General features: G+C 36.3%; 1 protein-coding gene across 1 annotated transcript in view; it reads left to right on the forward strand.

Annotated features, from left to right (window-relative positions):
- The first annotated feature begins 4,014 nt into the window (after positions 1 to 4,014).
- The window catches only part of LOC134663975 (serine/threonine-protein phosphatase 6 regulatory ankyrin repeat subunit B), a 49,391-nt gene continuing 26,525 nt past the window's right edge, over positions 4,015 to 26,880 (forward strand). The window contains exons 1-2 of the mRNA XM_063520535.1: positions 4,015 to 4,593; positions 24,157 to 24,258. Coding sequence (XP_063376605.1) covers positions 4,261 to 4,593; positions 24,157 to 24,258 — 435 coding nt within the window. The 5' untranslated portion in view covers positions 4,015 to 4,260. The remainder of the gene's footprint in view (positions 4,594 to 24,156; positions 24,259 to 26,880) is intronic.

The following is a 26,880-nucleotide window of genomic DNA, read 5'->3' on the forward strand; positions in this document are numbered from 1 at the left end:
CTGTCCGTCACTTTTGTGATAACTAGGAATTCTTACCATAATATAAGAGTAGGATTGACAATTAGGTATTAATTAGATAGAAGAAAACTTAATTATTGTAATTTAATAATATTAATGATAATTAAAATGAAATATTTTTATATCATAAAAACAAGTTCATTTCAAACTAATAATAGTTATTTGTTATACAAGGGGGCAAAGTTGTTGTTTAACCGCTCGTGCTAATATTGATACCCGAGCAAGCGAAAGATTCCAAAATTGAACCACGAGCGTAGCGAGTGGTTCGAAAAATGGAATCTTGAGCGTTGCGAGGGTTTCAAAGCACGAGGGTTAAACAAAATTTGCCCCCGAGTGAAACACAAAATTTTTCACCACACCAACCCGAGGCAAATATTAAATGTAAAATACCAAACAAAATCAAATCAAATCAAATCCAAATTGATGTTATTAAATATTTATCATCCATAATCATCATTTAAAAGTCAATTCTACCAGCCAACATAAGAAAACAACTCAAAATTTGCATTTGATTACTTTGCCTCACATGTGAATAAAATGCAACTTTGCTATCAGTTCTTGAAGTGCAAAGTAAGCCTTTCCGAGCTGGTGTGGTGAAAAAACTTTATTATCACTGTAGGTACCCAAAACCTATGTGAAAAATACTATACTTAATCGGTAAGTAGGTAGTAAATAATGCAAGTAGCGAGGTTGTATATTGTTAATAGTTAATATTTAATGAGACAACTATAAATATAACTACTCAAATATGCGCGAATTGATTGTCCTCCTCTCACTGCTCTCCAAAAACAACTTTTTTGAACAAACTCGAGCACTATATTGAGTTTATTTACTTTAACCAATACATACGTCCAACTCGTAACAGTTTTGATTAAGATAGATATAAATTCGTCATTTTAGAACTTATCTGATAAAAGTGTAAAATGCGTATATTGCGTATCTTGACTGAAACTACAAAACGACGAAGTCGTCTGGATTTTTTTTGTTTATTGCTCATTAATGTTGTTTAACTAACGTTGAAGGGTGCTGCCAATAAAGAATTAATCTGACACACGTGAAGTATATAGTCGTTGTTTGATATGAATGTATATCTACCTCATAAAGATACGGTATGTTAATAAATGTTATTGAGATATATTAGGTACATAAATTATGGAAGCAATGGCAATATGATAATTATGTGATTACATATTTACCATCTGTCTTATCGAGTATTTACTAACAGAAAGAATTTCGGCACTGCAGTACATGAGCGTATTTACCCCAGGGCAAGGCACCCCGACCAAAAGCGTTGGGCTGCGAAGTGCTTCGTGAATGTTATCCGACTTCACAGCTACAGTGGTATTTAGAATAAGAAAAAAAACTGTTATATTTAAGAGGATATATTAGTGGTCCTTTTTCCATACAAACGTTCTTCATTGTTGTATTTTGATCCTAGATGAATAATTTCAGCAGTAGGTAATCATTTAAGGAGCCGTCCCCGTCAGCGCGACCGAGATAATTACCTACCTAAAATTCTTAAATCTGTGAAGGGGCTCAGATGATAATATCCTCTTAAGAATTCAGATGTTGGTTGAGAAATCCATTACCTTTTTTTGATTTGCAATATACGTATCTATGCATGTATGTAGTCGATATAACAAAATCAGGTCTGGGGGCCGATTTTTGAATTCCGATCGCTCGATTTCGGTACTCGAAAATTCGTGGAAAACGGAGAAATGCTAATTTTTGAAATACGAGGGATAGAAATTCGGAATTGAGTGGTATTGACCACTCGTTTTCAATTCTATTAGTAGAATTTAGTTGCCTAGTAGTGGAGATATTATTTAACGAAATACACGAAATTGAGCGGTCGAAATTAAAAAATCGCCCCTGACGCCTTTGATAAATTTAAATAGCACACCTATATATTTACTACCTACGAGTATTTTTCCTTAGCAGCATTGTCTCGTTTTCCTTTACAATCCAAATCCTTATACCCGAACGTACTACGAGTAGTCTTACATGCCTAGTTATATTATAAATATGTTAAACCAGACCGCTGGTCAAGCCCTTGTGTTCCTCCGTATCTGATCATAGCCGTGGCAGAATCGAGGCCGTGGCGGAGCCCGCCCCCTGCCCCCGCGCCCCGTGGCGCCGGAAGTGGCGCGTGGAGCGCACGCGACGGCCCCGCGCGCCGCCGCCCCCGCCCCGCCTGTGACGAAACATGCAAATTTCCCTCGACCTCTTAAGGCCACGATACAAATCGAAGTAGCTGAAAACGCGTCCGTATTCTTCCCCCAATTTTCCCAAACAAGGTCGAGGATGCACGAGGCCATCCAACTGGGCAATAAATTAAGGTGCTGATAAGGAGTAAATTAATATTAATACTCTTGAGAGTTCAGTCCACTACTTTAAATAGATGGACTATAGTTATTAATGTATCTTAATATAAAAATTAAGTAAAACAATTGTTTTATTTATTCCATACTTATGTAGCCGCTCTTGTCTTGTGGTGTACAGTTGAATAAACAGGTTATTTTTTATAAATCCTAAAATTACCTTTAGCTAAACTGTTATTACTATTTTGCACAAATAAATAAATGGTAGTTAAAATTAATTTAGTGTTTATCCTTAAACATGACGTCACTAATAAATACTTGCTGTTAGGGTAGGTAATTAACGTTGCGCATTATTCTTAACATGTAACTTTCCCTAATTCGCTAATCTCTGAGTTTTAGACCGGCAAACAATGAGTATGGGCCCGATTCGGATTTTGAAATAGACATCGAATAGATATCTTTTAGACATCACCAAGATACGATAACGATATGTTACATTTGCGCGATTCTGGTGATACTCTTGAACGATTTCCACAGGATATAACTTAGAGATCCAATTCACATCTAATAGATATCTTACTCTATCCAACGTAAGTGACATTGGTTGCCCGAATTGCGCTGCAAAAGAGAACTAGTTGATATCTAAACTATAACGTATCTAGAATGGATCTAGTACGTGTCGTCTCTTGTGAATATCTTGAAGTTCGAATACGGCAGTATGAGTGTACAGTTGCCATCGGAGCGGCCAAGGCGCTCACAAATACCTGAACACGCACTCTAACGTGTTCAGAAACTTGTGAACACATTGGCGGCTCTGAATATGATGGCGACTGTACACTCAATGCTCATTGTTTCCACACGAATTTCATAGTGTAAATTATGTGACTCACAACTAACTCACAACTCACAACACATTGGCGAGATTTACCTAGTGGTGGAGGCATAAAAAATGTGAAGGGGTTTTTTAATTTACTTTGGTGTAATAAAGGTTCTATTTATAAGTAATATCTTCATCTTTGATCATTTATACCCACGATGTTAAGAATGAAGACCTTACGCATTACAAAGGCTTAATTGCTAATTAGAATTAAATTACTTCAAATGTGTTTTTGTGCTAAGTTTTCAGATGTTATTTTCAGGGCGTGTAATAATTGTAAGCATCTAGGTTGGCAAACCACGGCTCGCGCGCCGAATGCGGCTTTTAGGAGTCCCAAAAATATGATGTCAGCATAAACCTCTTCAATGGATAATCTTCCAGCATATTGATATTACGATATTCTCGTCCACGTCTTGATACCTTCAAACCGGCTCTACGAGTACGTGACTCGGCACGTTTTACCAATTTACTATAAATGTAATCAGCAAAATGTATTAATATATTGACAACGATAGCTGTGTACTTGCATTCCTAAATTAGAAAAAGCAATTATATTTACCACCCACCTAAACTAAACATTTCGTAGGGATGTTTATTTAAAGCGAATTCTTTAGATAACCACAAGTCTATTTTTATATCCACTACTTATGTTATGGGAAATATTTAGCTACACCCACTAGTTCCTTTTTTCAGTATTTTAAATTTCTTTATATTCTCCAACGTACATCGCATCATTTCAGGTAGACAGTAGCTACAAGTCTGGCAGCGATCCCCCGATAACATAAAAGTAAAAAAATCGAGCCAATGCATGTGACGTTTTGAGACATCGCCGAATCAAGTTTGTTTGTAAATCCGGTTCGCGCACCTGCCTTCGCCTTTATATACTCGAATCATGCAAGAAATCGGCTGAGCTACGCAGCCGTGCCGCAGTCATGGCCCGCCCGCCCTGCGCTCAACATAGCCCAGACCGAGCACGGTGATACGCGACGCCACAGTGTAGTGATGAAGAAGTGATCGTGAACCTGGCCCGGTTATGAAGTGAGGATGTCTCAAGCGCCATCCGGCAAAAAAGGCGGAAAGGGTCCGCCTAAGAAAAACACCGAAGATGATAAATCAGGAGCGGCAAAGGTCACAGATGATAAGGATGAGACGTCCTCCGCCAACGGTGATAAGAAAGAGATTAAGGAGGGCAATGGAGATGTTCCAAAGCCTCCCAGCGCGGGGGTCAACATGCGGGAGGCGGCAGCGAAGGTGCTGGTGCTGGCCCAGAAGACGGAATGGTCGGCGGTGGAGAACACCCTCAAGGTGCTGGAGAAGCTGGTGGCGGCCGGCGGAGAGGACGCCGTCACCGTGCCCATGGCGGGCATACACGATCCGGTTAGCAAATATCCTTCATTCTTGTGACCGTTTTTTACAAAAAAAGTACCAAATAAATTACAGTATGAATTCTCTAGGTAGATGAAATTTTACACAAGATTCGGGAAACATACTAACAATTTGGTAGACCTTAAAGCCAAACGTTCAATATTGGCAATATAAGTAAAAGCTTTCTTAAATAACTCGTTATTGTTATTGTTTCGTTATTGTTATTGTATTCCAAAAAAGCGTATGATTGACCTTTTTTTATATCTATTATGAATTACCTAGGTACTTTTCCAAATTTTTTGTAGGTAATTTAAGGTGTAGTTTGTAATCAATCATCTATCCATCTACGTCTTTCAAAACCCGTATATTATATAAAATACATGTCTTTCGTGCTCAACAGTAATCAAAAGTCTTCAGCGAAATGCCGGTTTTAATTAGTTCTTATTATTTCCACTTTTCACTGACAGGAAATTTAAAAATAAACAAGCAGTTATGTTGTCTTGTCTGCGCTCTAGCATGTATAAGCAGTTCAGACTCAAACTTTGGCACAGTGCAATTTAATGTGGATATAAATCTACGTAGAAGTTAAGTTTAGGTACCCTAGAAACTTTTTGTTGTATCGGGGTAGAAATCTTTCTAATGTAGCTTTTGACACGAAATCAAATCACTGTTTTACTGGAATTATAAATAACGAATACGTCTTACTTATGCATATCGATGGCAGGAAATACAATAAGCATTATTGTATGAAATTATATGAATACTGTTAAAATCAAGTTCTGTATACCGCTGTATTCATTCAATTATTTAAGCAATTTATTACTTATAGGGGTTTTTCTTTCCTCAAGACATACCTAAGTAGCGTAGCAAATTTAAACATGCACATAGTAAAAATAGTTCAGTAGGAATTGAAGCAGACTTGAGAAATAAATGTACGAGTATTAGGTAAAACAGGTATTCACTAATCTCTAACAAAATCACATCAAATAGTGAAAACCAAAGAAACCCAGTATTTTTTGATGCTAACTGTAGGTAGGTAATTCTACCTCCCTAAAGTCTTGTCACTATTCAAAATATCTAGTGGGTTTTACAACCAATTCCCATAAGGAGAATTTTACCAACTAAATAGAATCGAATTGGTTTTGTGCAAAAAATTTCACTCCACTCCACCAACACTAAATTAAAATCTTCACACTTCGCATTAAACTGTTAGTTTCATTTAGAAACACGAATGTAACTTTTGATACTTCCTCCTGTTGAAAAATGTTAAAAATATGTAAGTCTGAATTGGATCTTTGGAAAGTCCAGAAAGTTCTACACTGTGCAGCCTAATACCTAGGTATTACTTACATCGTACTATGTCTAAGTGATCCGTTTATCAGACTAATTGGAATCTAATCCGGATTAGAAGTACTACAAATATTGAAACAATTTAGAAATCCCCGTCCAGTTTCCGGTGTAGGTTGCAGTGGTGAGCCATTGTACCAAAGGGTAACTGCTACGTCGTAGCACTCATGCTACTTAAGGGGCCCACTGATTACCAGTCCACCGGGCGATATAGGCCTGTCAGTTAATCGCAAAAGGTGACAGTTCCGAACAACTGACAGGCTGATATCGTCCGGCGGACTGGTAATCCTAGTTCATTGGCGGACTGTCACATCTGATATTAAGCTTGCTTAAAAATTTAATAGGTACGAGACTGGGTAGGAGTATGTTGTCCTAATAGCTTCCTATAGATACTAACCCCCTTATACATGAAACTTTACAAAATTCATTTAGCCAGTTTAAATTTTACCACTTTCTTACAAATAGGTACATAAGTAAAATGTCAATTGAGGCTTGAAGCACGTTTATGAATAACGGCAATTTTATCTGTTTATTTATTTGATCCTTGAAAGCATCTCGCCAATTAATTATATAAAAAAAATGTCTAAAACAATTTTTTTAACTAATCACAGTAACTATTTAGCGACGGTTTTAAATAAGACTGCAGCTTTTTTAGCAGTGAAGAAGTGCATTTATAAGTGCATAATGATTTAAGTGTTTTAGAAGGAGTGCATTTTTTACATGTAGGTAATGTTTTTGATTAATACCTATGTGTTTCTACTTTTTACGAGGGCTGATCCGAAAGTTATTAGTTGCTCCGGCTCTACTGATGCGATTGCTTTATAATTTATACCATTGTAAGGGATATTTCAGTACTTATTAAGGTGTAGTAAATTAATTTTTAGATAATGCTCAGTTATTTTATTTTATTTTTTTATTTGATGGGTCGTAGCCTAACCATATCGGTCATGATGATCAGCAATTGAGACTCCGTGGAAGCAATATTTGTATAGAATCATACTTTTTTTTCTTAGATGCTGCTAATAAAGAATCTCGACCGTTTTCTTATGTATCAATCGTTTCGAGTGTGCAAACATAATTGTGACTTTAATAGGTGTCAACAATGAGTCATTTCATAAAAAGTACATATTTCAGATAAGTAGGTATACAAAGAAAATGTGACGTATTATATAAAATGACTTATGAGTTATACATTAAATATAACAGCTGGAACCGAGTAACGAGATTCGGGTAAATTCAAGTTCTATTTTCAATACGAAAATCATTTAATTGTCACATAAAATGTCGTTTTTTCTAGGCAATTTGTAATTTCATACAAAATCATCTTTCAGTAAAAAAATTGTTATAAAAAAACTACTCAGTAAGTATAAGTTTTTTTTTCTTGGCCAGAATTTGCATTGAAAAATCCCTCAAAACGGTATAAATAATAATGCAATTGCATGAGTAAAGCCGGAGCAACTAACAACTTTCGGATCAGGGGGCCGATTTCTGAATTTCGATCGCTCGATTTCGTCACTCGAAAATCGGTGGAAAACGGCGAAATGCTAATTTTTGAAATACGAGCGATCGAAATTTGGAATCTAGTGGTATTGACTACTCGATTTCAATTCTATTAGTAGAATTTAAACGCCTAGTAGTGGAGATATCATTTCACGAAATACACGAAATCGAGTGGTCGAATTTCAAAAATCGGCCTCTAGCCCTCGTAGTAGTGTATTAAGAAGATAAAATTGGACAATTTAAATTTATAGTCAATGTATCATTTACGCATGCTTTTGTACAAACACCATTAAATCTGGTAATAGCTATCAAAATCACAACACACCATTAGTGTTTTAGATAACACTAAAAGCTGATAAACGAAATTCAACACATAACCGTGGAATAGTTTCATCTTATTATTTCTCGTTTTAGGTACTTCGTAAAAATAAGATAAGTAGGTACCGACTTATACTCACAGGTTTTTTAACCGGCTTCAAAAAAGGAGAAGTTTATCAATTCGACCGTTTTTTGTATTTCTATTACCTCAGAACTCCGTAATTTCTGGTATTCAGAAAATTATTTTCTTGTTTTTTTTATGTAATAGTCCAGCAAATGAGCAGACGAGCCGCCTGATGGGAAGCGGTCACCGAAAAAACTACGGAAACGGTCGGTTTGAAAATACTTTTTGCATATAAGCTTGGCACAGACTAATACAAACTTGTCATGGGTATACCTAAAAGGGATGTTGTTTTTATTTTTTATTTTAAGAACGAGCCAATAGCACGTGTAATGAACTTAATTCCATATTGCTACGTATATTTTTTGCAATATCGATTGTGGTCTATCAAATTTAGTACCTAAGTGGTAAGTAAGCATTAAAAAAAATTATATCGCATAGAGTGCACTGATTGATTTACAATCTAAATAAGTAGGTACATATTTCGTTTCGCGTATCACGAAGCACCAAAACAAATCATACAGGGATGGTTGATCGATCTCGCAGTAAACTAACTCCCGGCAGTAAAAACGAGTAAAGATGACTGTTCGCTGCACGCGACCGTTGCCAAGATATCACACAAACATGGAGGGAGGAGGAACCGCGTTTTAACGTAGCTTTTAAGAAACTTTCTTTGTCTGTTTAACCTACCACTACTACGGATTCTCCTTATATTAGAATACATTACGATCAAACGAACAGGGGATCTGAGAAATAATACCAATTTATTTAGTAGAGATGACTACTGCCTATACAGTTTATTTAAACTGTCAAGTGTCCGGGTGATATTTATACATTTTGTGTGTGAGGAATGGTAGTGAAATAATTCAAATCTCCGAATTTTACCGTTTTATTATTGATAAATCGACAATTTGTCATATATAAACGAAGCTTTAGGTCATTGGGCTGATCATGGAGTTGATTTTAGCGAGGTTAAGCCGTAAATTATGAGTATATGAAGGACTAATATAGTTATTTTATAATAGAGTTCCTATATCCATCTTCCAGCTCTGCCATTGGATCAGTTGGGATTTATTATTGGGGGAAACTATTTCTTACTATGGATAAGATTTTACCTAAAGCGACTAATTAACATTGCAAATAAAAACAAAGTAGGTACTTAGTTATCGACAATACATTTTTGTACATGATATCACAATCGAGATCATTTTCAATAGAAACAAAGTTTTGTACGGTGCTCTAAAAACTACTTATTTCAATTCATAAACCAAAACTGAGAGAATCTTGCCCACTGCGCAACAAAGTTGCCAATGGTGAAAGCGTCCACTGATTCAAAACACTCATTCAAATAATTAATAAAAACGAAATTTAGTTACATGCCGTCTATTTCTGGCCGTACAATAGTCGTTTACGATAGCGGCAAGCGTGCCAGTGGCTCAATTAAAAAGTAAATCTTTACTGGGCAGCTCCCGTAGCGTAGCGTGAGCAAAGTGTGTCAGACGGCGGGCGTAACGAGGACTGCTTACCATTACCATACTCGTAACTCGCAAAGGAGCCAAGCCGCGGGACTGCAGCTCCCGTAGCTTACTCAACTCGCTCGGATAACTGGTATGAGCGTGACCTGACGATTCGTTAACACTGCATGTAATCTGATATCACGATTATACTGGTTAAAAGAAATATGAGTCAGCAATAGAAATAATAGCCTTGTACGCACCGATTCTACGAATTGAACAAGTTTTTTTTTATATTCACGATAAAATCAAAACATTTGTTTTTTCTTCAGATTTAGTCATCTATAAAAAGCGAAGAGCACTTAATTACTACTACAGATACCTCTGCTCACTCGCATACCTATACCTACTCAGCTTATTTCGCTCTTTGGTAGTATGTATGTATGCAATATTACCAAATATCAGCAATATACTAGCGATCCGCCCCGGCTCCGCCCGGCTTAAAATGTATACACCTAAACCTTCCTCAATAATCACTCTATTGATATGTGAAAACGGCATGAAAATCCGTTCAGTAGTTTTAGAGTTTATCGCGAACATATTTACATACCTACACACAAACAGACAGACACGGCGGCGACGTTGTTTTTTTATAAGGTGTAGTGTATGTATATAGTAATTAAGGAGTTAAATTTGTAGTAGATATTCTAAAGTATTTACACTTTATTCCTTATTCGTAAATATGTCTTTACTCCTCATACAATAAACACGCATTTATAAGTAAAAAACAATAACCAAAGTTCTGTAATCCGTTTCAGTAATTAAATAAAAGTCAAGATTTCAATGTAACCGTTGATACTTCAGCACGTCGATCGGCACGTTTCCGGCAGCAAACGGTTTGCCCTACATAATTTCAGATGTAAATTGGTGGAAGTGGTGCTGACCATTTGTGTGTCAAGGCAAGGAGTTTTGCGTGTGGCTTGCGCCTGCTTAATCGATAGGATTAATGACCTTGGCGTTGACCTATCTATTTACTTGTAAACATTGTTTTTTTTATACTTTACTCATGTTTAAATATTATAATTTATTTGATACTCGTATATTTGTTAATATTAATTCTTTGTTTTTTTTTTGGCTAACATGGCATTTTTAAATAAGAATGATCTTCAAACTTATGTTTATATTCCAAAAAAAAACACCTAAAGTGCAAGAATATAAAGTGAGGTATAAGAATTCCTATTTGATGTATTATTATTAGATATGAGATTATAACTAGATATAATATAGACAAAACAAGGAAGAGACGAACGAATAGCTCACTGTGTTGTCTTTCTGAGCAATTCAGGTCTCGTGTCGCGTTGATGTCGTATACTGTACAGTGCCCACCTACCGACACCGCTCAACATAAACTCCTAATAAATAATAACAATAAATAGGTGGTAGCAGTAGGTACCTACTCGTACTCTGTCAAACTAGAAACTGCAATAAAATAACCAGTTAATTGCCTGATAAACAACACTTTACCGCAATTTCCTTTAATTTTACACTCGCTGCGAATTTGTATTATAATGACAAGAACAAACTGCCGTAACCTTATGAATAATTCATAAATATTTAGCACAAAGCAAGTATGATTAATAAACTTAAGTATTCGAGGTATAAACTTCGTGAAAATTTGGTTAAGTCTTGAGGAATTCGTAAAACTATTTACTTTAGTTCGTTTACGAAATTCTTTATTAATATGCAATTATGCATGACGGAAGTGACCAGAGTACAGTCAAAAAGTTCGTTAATAACCTACACCTACGCGTGCATTGTCAAAGGGGATTTTTGTAGTAACTAGCAAGGAATCATACCCAACTGTCCGGCTCCGATTAGATTTATTTTTAGAGTGGCCTAAAATAACAGACTCGTATTTTTTTTGGTGTCCAAACTCATCCTATTTGAAGAAATGTACCTACTCAAAACTTAAACTCATCATCATCGTCATCAGCCTACTCTCGTCTACTGTTGGACATAGGTCTCTCCTATTGCACGCCAAAACTAAAACGTATAAACTAGTCTAATCCAGTAATTATTTTATGTACAAAATGTAAATGCAAATTTATCTACATAACAGACATTTTTAACTAGTAATGCAAAAAATTACTAACATCTAATCTTTTATGATACAATATTATATATAATATGTATATATATAAATAACTTATATATATATATATATTTATATAAATAACTTATATATATATTTATATAAATATATACATATATATATATAATACGTTACACGGCCTATCCTAATGTATGGCTGTGAGGCCTGGTCCCTAACACTAAAAGAAGAAGGTCAGCTCCTGGTAGCAGAGAGAAAAGTTTTTCGCAAGATCCTGGGACCTATTCAGAGAGATGACGGCACCTGGAGGATCCGGAAAAATGCCGAGATCGAGGAGTTAGTGGCCGAACCCAATATCATCGGCGAAACGAAAGCGCACAGACTTCGCTGGTTCGGTCACCTACTCAGAATGGGAGAGGATCGGGCTGTCAAGAAGGCGTTCTTGGGACGACCGACTGGTAGCCGTCCAGTGGGTCGGCCCAGGTATCGCTGGGAAGACAGTGTGGCGGCGGATCTGCTTCAGCTTCGCGTCAGTAACTGGCAGGAAGTTGCGCAGGATCGGGACAGGTGGCACGCTCTCGTTTCGGAGGCCAAGATTCTCTTTGGATCGCTGAGCCAAAATAGTTAGTTAGTTATATATATAAGTTAAAACTAGAAATAAAATAAAAATACAAACTACTTACATATAAAATATACCTACCTACAAAAAAAACCAAACCAATTCCTTTATAGTGTGTTTACCTACTGATAAATATGTACATGTAGTTTTATGATAAAAACTCTACTTTATCATTTAGCTTTCCCGGATGTTCATCAATCTAATTGCTAAGTTGAATAAAACAGCGGAAGTGACCTTGCATTCTTTAAACCCTACCTAATATCGGAAAGTCCTAGCAGGCGATAGGCTAAAGCTTTTACGATTCACACCCAGCTTTCATCACATTTTGTAAAGAAACTGGGTTAGTCCCACTAGTTACCACCAAGTTGATACCAGTGGTAACTACTTGGATTTTTTCCCCATCTTTTACCATTACTGGACAAAAAATCCCAGTAGTTACCATCAAACCTAATGAAACCATCTCAACACGAAACAACTGGTAAAAGGTGGGATTTATTTTCCCAATAGTTACCGCCAAAATATTGTTAGAGTTCAATGCAAAATATAAACAGTATAAAACCTGTATATAACTCGAAAAATATAGTAAGATTGTACTTTACGAGTTTATATACCTAATTAACCTCTTTAATTCGAAATTTTCAAACGATTAAATAGTATAGTTTAGTAGTTTTTTATAGGTAACTCGAAACCTCTTTAGGCCGAACCAAATCTTTTAAGAACCTCCCTAATTTGATGCCCTCTATACTATAAGGCGAAACCTCATTAACACGAAGTTTTTGGCGTTTCCCTTGAGATTCGTGCTATCGAGGTTCCCGCACTGTGTAAACATCAACAAAAACTTATTTCTTAAACCATCGATTTTGTCTTTAAGTGTTAATGTCTGCCAAAATCTCTCTGCCGACCAATAATGATAAATATGATAATGGAAGAATTCGGCATAGGTAGTGTTATCACTTATCACAAGTAACTCGACTTGTTACCCATAAATGGGGCATTATCTATGAAAAGGGACCTTATTGTCAATGGCGCTTACGCCTCACAGCGTCGCGCGGTATTGTATTTATATCGGAGCATCGTTAATAATGGCGTAAGCGCCATCGACAATAAGGTCCCTTTTCATAGATAACGTCACAAATAAGGACTAGCCATCCCAAAATCAAAGAAGATAACGACGAACGAAGTGACAAGCGTAGCGTGTGGTATCGTTTATCATTAGGGTTAAAATAAAATGCTAAAAAAAAACACAGAACACCCATTATTTTTTTTCTTCTGAAAAGTATATATGTTCATCGTTATTTCCAACATGACGAGTATTTACGAATATGGAATAGCCTAATTTCCGTTCTCCTGAATTATCCGGTCCAAGTCTATTTGTCATTGCCATGACATTGCCACCTAAAGCCAAAGCGAAAGCATTACAGCTTTCATAATCGGGGCCAAGGGTCAACACTTGAATCGGGTCTGACAATTTACTAAAAGGGTTTACCTAGCGGATATTGCAATGCTCAGGAAGCGCCCCGCCACGACGTTGTTCGCGAATTCAGGACACGTACGGAAATTAGCTTGTAGGGGGATCGATTAGCGATGATTAGTTTTTTGTACCTAGCTACAAAAACGTAGGTATGTTTACAATAATCAACTAACCTCGCTGTGGCATTATACGTAAGTATTTTGCATAATTTAATCTTTTTTTTTGTTTGACCATACATGGACCTCACTTATTTTAACTTTTTGTAAATATGTTTTTTTTACATAAGTTTATTACATCAAGTGTATTGTTTGGATTTCTTCTTCCTTGTCGTATCCTCATGGCTGAGGGACGTGACGAATGTGGACACTTTACCAGCGCATTCCAAGCCGCTCTGTCTTGGGCCCAGTGCATGCTAGCCTGCAATGTGGCGTTTGTCTCTGGCAGTATTCTATCCGCCCAACGCGTGGCCATACGCGTCTGGATTTAGACTGAATGAAATGTCATTACTCATTAATGCTATCTTGCTATGTTTCAGTACCACATCACATTTTTTCAGTACCACAGCTCGGAAGACATTTTTAATATGAATTCTTTTAACTAATTTAAGTCGACTATTTCAAGGAATTAACTGACATTGGCATAAATATTTCTATTATTTTATTTTAGCATATCAAACAAATTTACTCGCCTTGCGCAGTAATTTACTTAACGTTTTACAGAATATACAAGGCCGTCCTCGACATGAGCTATGTATCTGCCTAAATTACGGCAACATTACGGGTGACTCCACTCCTTTATTGCTAGCTTTAATGCAAGAGTTAGGTGTGCCTAGACCTATCCCATCTAGTATATGGGAATTAAAATGTGACCTAGCCTAATCTGAATACATTTTTTTATTTTTTAACTAAATGAGCGGCTTACATTTGTAGGATATCAAGGTATTATTATACAAGTGGTAGCTAAGATAACAATTGTTGATAGAAAACGCCAATTGAAACATAGATAATGTATGGAAAGTCACGTGACTTTTCGTTGCATCTGTCATCCCGATACATTTTTTTTCTTTTCGTTTGGCATTTGTCGATGTACGGTTATCGTCTTGGCTAGGCCCCCAGTAGGTTAATTTCGTAACTACCCCGCGGGTAAATATAAAGAAAAGGTGTCCGAAGCAGTGGTCCGAAGTCGTAACACTTGTACTTAATAGCTATAAAGGCTTTAAAACATTTTTCGTTCAGTTTAAAGTGTAAATCAAAATGTAGTTAATAACTGTTTGTGTGAGAGATCATTAGAGTAATTGTTAAAGCGAGGCCACGCGCACTCTCAGCCAATCACGGGAAGAGGGTTGCTAATTCCGAAGGTAGTCAACGAGTTGCAAGCGAGAGCGGGAACCGTGCACAAGCAAAAGCGGCTATGACAATGAAATGAGAGATCCGACCAAGTACATATCTAGACACGCGGCAGCGTGTCAAGCCAAGTTCAAGCAAAGGAACTGGCTAGCCAGCGCCAAGTGTAATATTACACGAACCACTTGGTGCCACTTTTGACCCTTCTATAACTCAAAACATCTTTAACGTAAACACATAAAACTACGTGTGTTTAATTATATCCATAAGGACATCTAGAAGCCCAAATTTCATGAAGCTAGCTCAAACGGTTATAAAGATATGAAGGTCAAAAAGTCGTAAATTTTAAGACTGACTGACAGACTTATAGTACCTAAACCTAACCTACTTCCAGATGACCTAGAAGGATGAAATTTGGAATCCAGCTCAGTTATTATGTGAAAGCGTAGGAAAAAATCTAAAAATAAAAAAAAGTTATAAAATAGGGGGGGTCCCCATACAAAAAAATCATTTTTTATTGTGACTGACATATAAGTACCTAAACCTAACCTACTTCCAGATGACCTAGAAGGATGAAATTTGGAATCCAGCTCAGTTATTGTGTGTAAGCGTAGGAAAAAATCTAAAAACAACAAAAAGTTAATAAATAGGGGGGGACCCCATACAAATTTCTTTTTTATTGTGACTGACATATAGTACCTAAACCTAACCTACTTCCAGATGACCTAGAAGGATGAAATTTGGAATCCAGCTCGGTAATTGTGTGTAAGCGTAGGAAAAAATCTAAAAATAAAAAAAGTTAATAAATAGGGGGGTCCCCATACAAAAAACCTGTAATACGCGCTAAACAACCGGCCAACGGTGTGTCGTTGGCGGCGCGCGGCACCACATAATTAATACAAAGAACAGAAGTAAAAAACATGCAGCGAAAACACAAGAAAAAACATTAAATCTCAATACCTGCCTAGTTTATTTACAAAAAGTATTGATATCCCATCAAAAACATAAATGTAAAAAAGGAGAGCCAAGTTCAATACAAAAATTATACTTGGCTGTGGGGTTCGCCGCAAAAAGAATGGAGATCTAAATGAGTACCAAGTTCTATGCAAAATCCAAATATGTATTTATAGGAACAAAATAACATTATAAACAAGTATTAAACTCTATTTCTTTGCTTTATTGGATATCTATAAAATGACTGATGTAATGAAAACTGGCTAAGTCAAATCTAACCTGCTTTAAGATCTCACATTTTTTTTAAATAACAGCAATTGTTATAGATATCCAATAAAGCAAAGAAATAGAGTTTAATACTTGTTTATAATGTTATTTTGTTCCTATAAATACATATTTGGATTTTGCATAGAACTTGGTACTCATTTAGATCTCCATTCTTTTTGTGGCGAACCCCACAGCCAAGTATAATTTTTGTATTGAACTTGGCTCTCCTTTTTTACATTTATGTTTTTGATGGGATAAGAGTCTCATGGTCTACCGCCTGAGCTAGCCGGGATATAACTAGATAGATAGCACGTAACACATAATATTTAGGTAGAGAAAATATTTTTTAAGGTGCAGTGAGTTCAGAAAACGGAGTTTTTTAAAAGCCGTAGCTCTTTTTTGGATCACAATACGGCTGCCATACATTCAATTAGCAAACTTGAGGGCTTTTTCTAGTGAGTGGAGGGATTAGAATCCTAAGTTTTTGACTTTTGCTCGATAGAAAACGATCACGAACATAGGTCTAAAACGGACTTTAAAGATTCGTAACAATTTGTGCACAAAAGATAGAAATATGAAAACTGCTTCTATGTACGCGCAATTGTATGCTTGAACGACTACCAGGATTACTTTTTTTTTAATTTCACATTCACTAAATAAGTTCGAAAATATGATATCAGCGGTTCCGTGCACGCAACTTCTTTGATCAGATGCCCGCTGGGCTCGGATCAAAGCACACGTATCGCGAATTTAATTAAAATGACAGTTGATTTTGGCATTTATTTCGACATTAAGTCATATACATATACGAAAAAGTATACTAGTAGACAAATAGTATTTAAAAAAACAGGGTAAATAATTATCATCACATGGAGCTCGAGTCTCATCTTAGATTTGATTTGTTGGGGCATATTGGTTGAAAAACGCAGTAAACTATCTTAAAACAATACGATTCCAATATCATTTAAGTAATTTGCTCCTTGAAACCCGGCTTAGAATGAAAAAAGTTTGAAGACTCATACTTATTGATTGGAATTAATTTTCATTATGCTGGTATTAATATTGCATACCTATTTGACGTACTTTTGTACGTCAACGTCAATGAACTGTGATGACAATGTTGTGATCTTGTATTTATGTTAGAGAACTTTTGATCTTCAAATATTACCTATTAATACGGAACATTATGTAAATATTTCGTGTACTACTTGAAAATCGTGCAGTGGTACACCTATTTTGTTGCTGTGAGGTCCGTCTAAGATAGATGTATAATGCGGTTACGTGCTGTTCTGCAAACCTTCATGAAATCAAGAATAAATAAACGGCTATGGTCTAGCCTCAGCGAGTTTTTGCGGCTTGTGAGGCCGAGATATACATTATACATACTGGCCTACGAGGCTTACAGCCCAAAACCACTGCGGTGCCTGGTTTGTGATTGCCTATGTATCGAGTGTTATACTAATTTACTATAAAATAAAACAAAGTTTTTCGTTCAATGATATTCTGTGCATATTTAATTTTATACCTCGTCGATGACAAACAAGCATACGGCCCGTCTGATGATAAGCAATCTTCGTAGCCTTTGGATGCCTGCAACTCCATGCGCGTTGCCGAGTCTAACACTCCGCACCCCTCGTCGATAACTGGCAACCATACTCACCGGCAGGAAGGACACTATGAGTAGGGTCTAGTGCTAGTGTTATTTGGCTGCAGATTTCTGTAAGGTTGAGCTCTGCTCTAGATCTGGAATGACATCCGCTGTGCTGTGCCCTACCACACAAAGCGAGATGTCATTCTCAGTTCCCATTCCCATACCTCTCTTTGGACGTAGTTCAAGGACCATATATCTTAAATATGCCGATACCGATATGTCCATATATCTTAAATATTAACTATAGAGATTCAGAGTCTGAACATATAACCGTAAGTTTACCAAAAAAATGCCATAATAGCTGTAGGTACAGTCAGATGCAGAGAGAAAGAATCCGCCAAAATGAAATTTCCACCCTGCCAGGACTTTATTTATTGATAAAGATAACGATATATTTATTTGCAAAAAATATAGTGATGAACATAGGTGGACAGTAATTTTGGATGCGTAGGGTAGAGCGGGGAGAAACGTAACACTATGTACTTTGACCTTAGTTTCTGGTTAACCATTATTATTTTGATGAGTTTAATGTAGTCATACTCGTATATAACGTCAGTGCATGTTCTGTACATTAACGTCTTGACTAACATTATAATTGCGTATTTTGTTTTAAAAAAATCGTCTTTTGTTACTAATGACCCCGTTGGCGTGCAGAAAGTAACACGTTGTGGGTCAAAAGTAACAAAACACAGTGGGCTGTAATTTAATATAATATGACATATCAAATCAAAATAAAAACCGGTCAAGTGTGAGTCGAACTCGCGTCCCAAGGGTTCAGTACTGCACACATTTTTGAACGAGCGAGCAAAGCGAAGTTCTTAAGTACATTCAACTGTTTATTCAATTTGTCCACACACAGCTGGCTATCTTAGGATAGTTAGTTACCCATTTTTAGTGTTTTTTTTGTTCAAGTATTATGTTAAGCATAGTGCCTACATTTTTTTTCATTGTTAGGCGTATCTCTGTTAATTCAAGATAACAGGGCTATAACCGCGGCAATCGAAGTTCGCAAATTGCTGGCATTTCTCTCTGTCACTCTAATTACCTACGGTTTCATTGGTGTAAAAGAAAAATCCCCGCAATTTGCGAAATTCGATGGTCGCGATATACGGCAGTTCAGCCTTCTCACTTAGCTACTCGTACTTAAACCAATTATTTGTTCTGTTTGAGTACTAACCTCCTAAAGCTCATGCTTCGACCTTGCGTGGAGGTGCACCTCTCTCGGATGCTTCAGGCCTTCGGCCCAACGCAGAGCTTGGCCATCGACCTTCGCACTAGCTGTCCGCACCACGTTTCAGTTTCACGTAAACAATTGCGGCTGTGTCCCTAAAACAGCCCAACCGCGTTTTTTTTCTTAAGTCCGACTCACGCTGGACTCTAGATTTCTAATAGGTTTTCCTGTCATCTAGAGGTAGAAGGTTGTGTATTTTTTTTCAAAATTTTAGACCCAATTTTATCGGAGATAAGAGGCAGGGGGGGTCATTTTTTGCCTATTTTCTTAAATAACTTTTAAACTGTTTCATATAAAATTATAAAAAAAATATATAGATCCTCAAAATAAGCCCTTTTATTATGTAACACGATATGGTTTGCAAAACTTGGTTTTCTAATTTACTCATATTCCCCTTAAAATAGCCGCCTATACTTAAAATTCATTTGTTTATATTACATGTCCGTCTTTGGGTAGCAGACTTCCATATGTATACCAAATTTCAACTTAATTGGTCCAGTAGTTTTGGAGCAAATTGGCTGTGACAAACGGATAGACAGACGCACGAGTGATCCTATAAGGGTTCCGTTTTTTCTTTTTGGGTTAAGGAACCCGACTCTCGAGCCGCGAACATTTAGAAACCAGAAATTTATTTGCTAAAAACATTGTCCTTACAAAGGTATACAAATGGAATACGCAGTGACAAAAAGTGAAATAAACTGTGTGAATCGTGTTAAATGTAATGTTTTGTCATAAAGGCTGCTTTTTCTACAATCAATTGTTTTATTTCCTAATTATACGTATTTTTATACATGAAAGAAAAAAAAATTGGTATTATGAGATTTGATCAAGTCCAGCATAATTCACATAAATATAATGAAATTCATTGGTATACAATCAAATAAGCCATTTTATGCTGAATTCAATGATACATAATTAATATCATTCATACATATTTTTAAAGAAATGGTCATATTTCTAACACACGCCAAATTCGCGATGACCACCCATGGAGGCCACGCCATTAGACGTATATTTTTCTAAATTGGCCGCGCCACTCAACCTCAAGCCACCGTTAAATCTGAGGCGCCGCCATTCAACGGCTTGTTATGACTGTCCGTCTCCCGGCTCCCCGCCACCATAGAGACTGGGAGCCAGACAATGCCACTCTAGGGGATATGCAAATATTCAGAAAATGTATGAATTTTAATACAACATAAACATCAAATAACTAAAAGTCAAAAAACGTACTTTAGATTCGAAAAATCACGTTGCGTCCTCTCACACAACCTATATAATAGCACGTGGCGACCGTTTCGACTGAATGCGCTGACTGAGTGAAGGGGGCACCACTGTCTATCACTTAATAGCAGCGGAGTGGTATTTTGTCTATTAGATAAACCTACAGAGCAATAGTTACTTTCCACCCGCAGTTACTTTTGTCCCCGCTCTCCCCTACATTTCACTTGAAGAAGCATGCAATTTTTTCTTAGTAGCTAGGTAGTATAACTAAATATATACAAACTGAAGCTAAGCTAAGGTAAGTTATATAATAATAACATCATCGGAATACACATATGATTTTAATGAAATTGTCATTGAATTGATTTGTGCCTTATCGAAAGCCCTATTGATTAGAGTAGTACCTAAATAACGTTTTTCATTTGACGACTTCTGTATTTATTCGGTTTATTTAGTTCGAGTATCTAATGAATTCGATTATTTAGTTAATTTACATTTAAGTACGTCACATGTGACATGAACAGACAAGGAGAGCAAGATAAAATATATTGTTTTGTCTTCCTTCTTTCAATGGAACTTTTTAGAGTTTCTCTTCCTCAAAGGAGGCTAGTGGTTAAGACGAAACACAAAATACTCTCATTTGCATCTTAAAAAAAACAGGATGGGTCACTGACCTGTCCCGGTAAAGTGAGGTAGTGTGCGTGACGCGTGCTTGTGTGTGAAATGGGGTAATTTGACAGAATCTGAAAATTTTCCCCGGGCATACCTCACCTTAATAACAATTGTCAGTTCTCGTAATTTTCCGATCAAAATGTTCGTAAATATTTATATATCGTAACTTTTTTAAATTTTTCGTTAGAATAATAAATAAAATATTAGAAATAAACAAGTGTCCTGTTTGGACGCAGTGTTATGGTGTTATTCAAAAACGAACTACAACGTCAATTACCTATTAGACGTTTGTCCTTATCTACCAATTAGACTTAATAATTAGTCTTATTTGTAGAAAAGGGATAAAAAAAAATTAACTACTTGAGGCTTGTAAAGTTTTATAAATAAGAGGGCAATGGCACTTGCGCTATCCCACTAACCGTGATACAGCGGTTAAACCGTTAACCCAGTGTCAAATTGTAGTGGTAAGCGTGGTAACTCCAGGTTTAATCGGTTAACCCCGGGTTAGTGGACTGGTGTAAGTGGCGCTTAGTAATTTTTCCTATCCACCTCCTCCTAAAACGAAGTAAAGCCCGCTTGAGCGTATAACTCGCGGCGAACGCCAGCTCGGCCGCTTGTTATCGGCACGGAAGCTCGGGCCGCTCTGCTACTCTAAACTGAAAACATTAACAGCGATTATTCCGTGAAGCTCGTCGTGACAGCCTCAAGGACTTGTCTTAATGAGCCACATTAATAAAACTATGCAAATTAAAACGCAATTTTCCCGTCGTATAAGAAAATAGCGTTAAAGTTAACGCTAGCAAATTTAAAGACGTTATAATACCTAATTCATAATGTTCATTTAGTGGAATTTATTAATTTTGTCCCTCATACGGTTTGGTCCAAAATAATCATAAAACAATTTATTCAGTTGACCTTTTGTCCAAACAGAGATCAAATAGTAATAGGCACGGGAAATGTTTACAATAGGTATAAGAGAAATTCTTAAGAGCCAACAGGAGTGGTCATTTCTCCATACAAACGTACTCGACTGTTTCCTCCGTGGGTTTTGATGCTAGAGCAATGATTTTTCATCAACATAGATTAATATTGTCAATATCTGTGTCGGACCGTTTACCTTTTTTTGATATTTTTGTTTTTTAAGGCGCTAGAGCCGTTCAAATTTGGTTAGGATTGGTTAAGTTTTGGTGGAGGAAACAGTCGAGTACGAAATCTCTATTTTTGAGATTTGAACGCGGGATTTTTCGCCTTGTCCTTCACACTAGATTTAGGTGCCGCTCCCGTTAGCGAGACGGGTATATTTACCTAAAATATATAAAATTCAGCTTCTGTTTCGTCTCAAATATGTACTAAATATAAATATGTAGGTATGCCAAATAACATAGCACTAATTCTAAACTTAGGTACATACTGATATTTATTAGTACTTACTTACATATACATAGTAAACATACATATTATATATAAAAACCTGCTTTCAGATTATTATGACTTGAGCCAGGGAACAATGAACTGACAAGTAATGATAATTAGGATATTGCAGCAAAATAAAGACTAGAAGTTAACTAGAATTGAGGGACATTGGTCATGCGGGGTCAGTCCAAAATACAAGAAAAGAGTTAGATGTCTCCCGAGCAAAGTCCGTTACAACATCTATAATTCCTTAGTAAAATCACACTTGGACTACCTCATAGAAATATGGGGTAGTTCCGCTAAAACTAACTTAAAGGATATTAAAATTACACAAAATAAATTAATTAAAGTTTTGTTCCACTATGACTTCCTTACTCCTACTAAAAACATATATGCGGAAACTAAAATTATGAGCCTTAATCAGTTATACTATTTTAATACATGTATTTTAATCAGGAAGATCATAAAAAAACAAATCCACTGCCAAACAGCTTTTGTTACTAACAGACAAAAAGGCCGAAGGATCCTTCGCAGTGCGGATAATTTGTCCGTACCCTTTCCCCGGACTAAAGCCTATGGTAATAAAAATATTACATTTGAAGGAGCACGGTTATATAACAGTTTGCCAAAAAATATTAAAGAGGTTGAATCATTTAACATTTTTAAAAACAAGTTAAAGGTCCATGTTATCACTAATATTCCCGTCACCTGAATCCGGCCCTGGCGCTTAGCAATAGTCGAGCGCGAAGTGCACTGTGCGTGCGCATATTGTATTCTACCCGTCCCTCTATTTATTACAAGTGCAATAATTACCCACTATATTGTCTGTGTGAATTTTGTTATTGTGATATTTGTAAATAATGTAAATAATTTAAGTATAAATTCAATGCTCACGGGCGCAATTGCATGGCATGTATGTAAATAGTTTTTAAGTCTCATTAAGTGAAATGTTAATTTCTTTTGAGAATAATAAATATATCTTTAACCCGAAAACTCTGAAAAGAAGCTCCAGACAGTCCGCATCGTAACAGTAAATATTTATAAATGTTATAAATACGTGTCTTCCGTTAGTGAGCGAACCGGAATTAAACGTGATATTAACCCGTGATGATTCGACCACAAGATTAGATTGGTTCAAATTTAATTTAGATATCAAAGTTGTTTACGTGTTGAACAGAAATAATCTTAAGGTCAGGGAAGGCCGGCGCCGTATCATTACGGTGTCATGTACGATGTCATTTATTATTCTTATTAATGAATCTCTCACGTCCCGGATCCTTTTTTATAGTCTTACCCGTCACAAGACGGAGTACCTAACTCGATGTACAAACAACTATAATTAATATGCCAAAAAAAATCATTAATGCTATGTTTGGTCATAATATTTACCTACTTTGTTTAATGTGATCTGATCTCCCATGATAGCAAATACAGATACAGTACATACATCCAATATACTTATACACTCATCACAAATCATAACACTCGCTGTGTGTATGTGTGGGTGTCTGTTTAAATCATAATCGGGTATGTTGGTGACGTGTGTTGTACTGTAAAATCTTAACTACTGAGGCGATTTTGGCGAGGGGTCAAAAATGTCAATATAGATTAGTTTTATAACGCGGATGATATTTTGGCTACATTTCGCTTTCAAATGGGGATATTTTTTACCTAGAGATAAGTAGTTTTACCTACGAGTAATTCGTATATATTTTCAAAATGTGTCACCTATGGAAGTCATTTACAATGCATTAAAGAAAATAAGTGTAGGTATGTTGGAAATAATCAAATTTTAAGGTACCTAGTTTTAGGTTTCTCTTATAATTATAATGGATTTACCTACTGTAATGGCGACTAATAAGAGATTTGTTTCCATTCCGCAGGCCACGGGCATGACACCCCTCATGTACGCAGTGAAGGACAACCGCACATCCTTCGTGGAGCGGCTCATCGAGCTGGGCTCAGACGTCGGCGCGAGAAACAATGTAAGTATTCGTAAAACACTAGAAAATGGTACGAGGACCTACCACACCACGAACACAGAATAAATAATAGTACTAGGTACAGAAGACTCGCTCTCTAACAAAACGCGTCTGTTACGATCAGCACAGAAATATCTGTGCTGATCCAAACCAATAGACCGCTAGGTGGCTTTCCCCAAAATTGGTGTGGAACGGATGTACTTTTAGTTACCTGTAGCAAAGCGACGAAGCCAGCCACGCCTTCCACTGCGCCACGAGCGCTCAATAGCGACATTCAAATTTAAAAAAGGTATTATTAAATTGATTATTACTCGCATCATCTCGCTCGCGCCAATATACACAGAGACCAAAAAATAAGTGCACTCCCGTTGCCAGGGAGGTTTTGTGATTATATATTTTGGGAGCAACGTTTACTATGGGATCAACCCCAAACTCGCGGAAAAAAATGTACCCTGCCATAGAAAATGGACCAGCCAAAATTACTTTTCGCGATTTCGGGGTTGGTCCCATAGTAAAAGTATTGAGTATGATCCCAAAACCTCCCTGGCAACGGGAATACACTCATTTTTAGGCCACCATGTATAAGTACGGAGAATGTTATACATAAATGATGTCAAATGAGGGCAGATGATAGTAGATACTGGTATGTCTGATTATTTGTCTATTTCTTTAATACCTATTACTACCACTACTACCTATATGCCGGAGCCGAAATTGCAACTATAAACGGATTTCCACGTGTGAAGTATTGTTACATTTATTAGAGTTGGGACTGTAGGGAGAGTGACAAAGGTTAATAGTTGTAACCAGACGATTGATTTAAATATTATTTTAACTTGTTTTGTTATTTTATTGATTAAGGCCTAATATAGGTAACATTAGTCTAGGCTGCCTTTTGTCAAGTCAAGTAGGTAATCACGCTACAGAAGCAAATGATCTGTTCCATAATGTTGCAAGTTTTAATTCACGTCGTTAAAGAATAATCTATTGATAACGACACCGTCCAATACAATCTAAATTAGAACCTACTACCCATCATGAAATACATACAATAGCATCACCACATCACTAATAATTTATCTAAACAAATGTACATTACTTGTAATAAAAGCAAAATGACTATTCGAATCGTCAAAATAACTCAGCTACCATCTAAAATCACTTTTCTTTTGACAATATAGATATCATTTACTTAATCATACGAACATAATTATGCGCCTTAAATTTATATTGCATCAAAGATCGTATTTAATTATGTGACGCACGAAAACTAAACAATATACTTACCTATGGCACGCGTGCCTAATACCGGAGACCGGAGTGTCCATAAATATACTGCAATTGGGTTACTCGAATGTGGTGGCCATAATTTTGCATGTTATGAAAAAGTAGGTGCGATATCGATTGGCTGGCCCAGGGTACTGGCTATTTGGTACACACCGGTAATTACTTACGACCAACGTCTTGCCGAATAGAAGTGGAACAAAGAGGCAATTTGCCGCTTGCTTGCCATAACATAGGGGACTTATTCTCAAATGTGCAATTCGCGTATCAAAATGATATCGAAAATTGGATTAGTGTGGATTGGATACATATTGAATTTGAAATAAAAAAATAAAAACAATCAAAGCTATTTGACAATTAACTCACAAGGAAGGGTACCCAACTGTCCGACTCCGATTTGATTTATTTTGATATATGTTATAGAGTACTCTAAAATAACGGACAATAATTTTTTTTAGCTGCCCAAACTCAACCTGTTAGGAGAAAATGGCCTTCAAAGTACTTACTGAAAATTGACCAAACCTTCTAATTTCTGAGAAGAGATTTGTTAAAGAATAATTGATAATTAATTACTGGTTTCGTTATATGTTGGAGAACATGAATAAAGAATGGGGACGTGTTTTGTCATTTCACCACAAACTAATTTTTTATATAAAAATATATTTTATTATCTTTGTTTATTTTTCGTCTTAGGTTAGGTATTTTTATAATATGAATATAAAAGTAAAATATAAAAACACTTACAAAACAATAAAAATATATTTTTGGATTTCACGGGCCTATAAATCCCGGTCTTTTGTAAGGCTTGCGTGGGGATATAGATCCAACACGTAGAGGCCCCCCTATTTATTATCATGTTTATTTTTATTTTATTTTTTTGTGGTGAAATGACAAAAGACGTCCCCATTTTTTATTCATGTTCTTGAACAAATCTTTTCTCAGAAATTAGAAGGTTTGGTCAATTTTCAGTACTTTGAAGGCCATTTTCTCCTAACAGATTGAGTTTGGGCAGCTAAAAAAAAATACGTGTCCGTTATTTTAGACTACTCTATAACATATATCAAAATAAATCAAATCGGAGTCGGACAGTTGGGTACCCTTCCTTGTCAGTGAAATTGAACAGAGAAGAGATGAGACGACGCTACGAACTCCAATCAAATCGTAGAAGTCTACGGCGTAGCCGTCAGTACCTAACTGCGTAACAAGCATTTGCAGGTAAAGGCTTTGTAATGTTGTCTGTAAATAATCTGTTAATTGATTAATTAATACATATAAAAAGGCCATTAACTATTATTTATTGTTTAAATAACCTTACTGGGGTGTAAAGAGGGCTAGAGGGGT

Source organism: Cydia fagiglandana, chromosome 1 (genome assembly GCF_963556715.1).
Source record: "Cydia fagiglandana chromosome 1, ilCydFagi1.1, whole genome shotgun sequence".
In the NCBI taxonomy this organism is placed as follows: domain Eukaryota; kingdom Metazoa; phylum Arthropoda; class Insecta; order Lepidoptera; family Tortricidae; genus Cydia; species Cydia fagiglandana.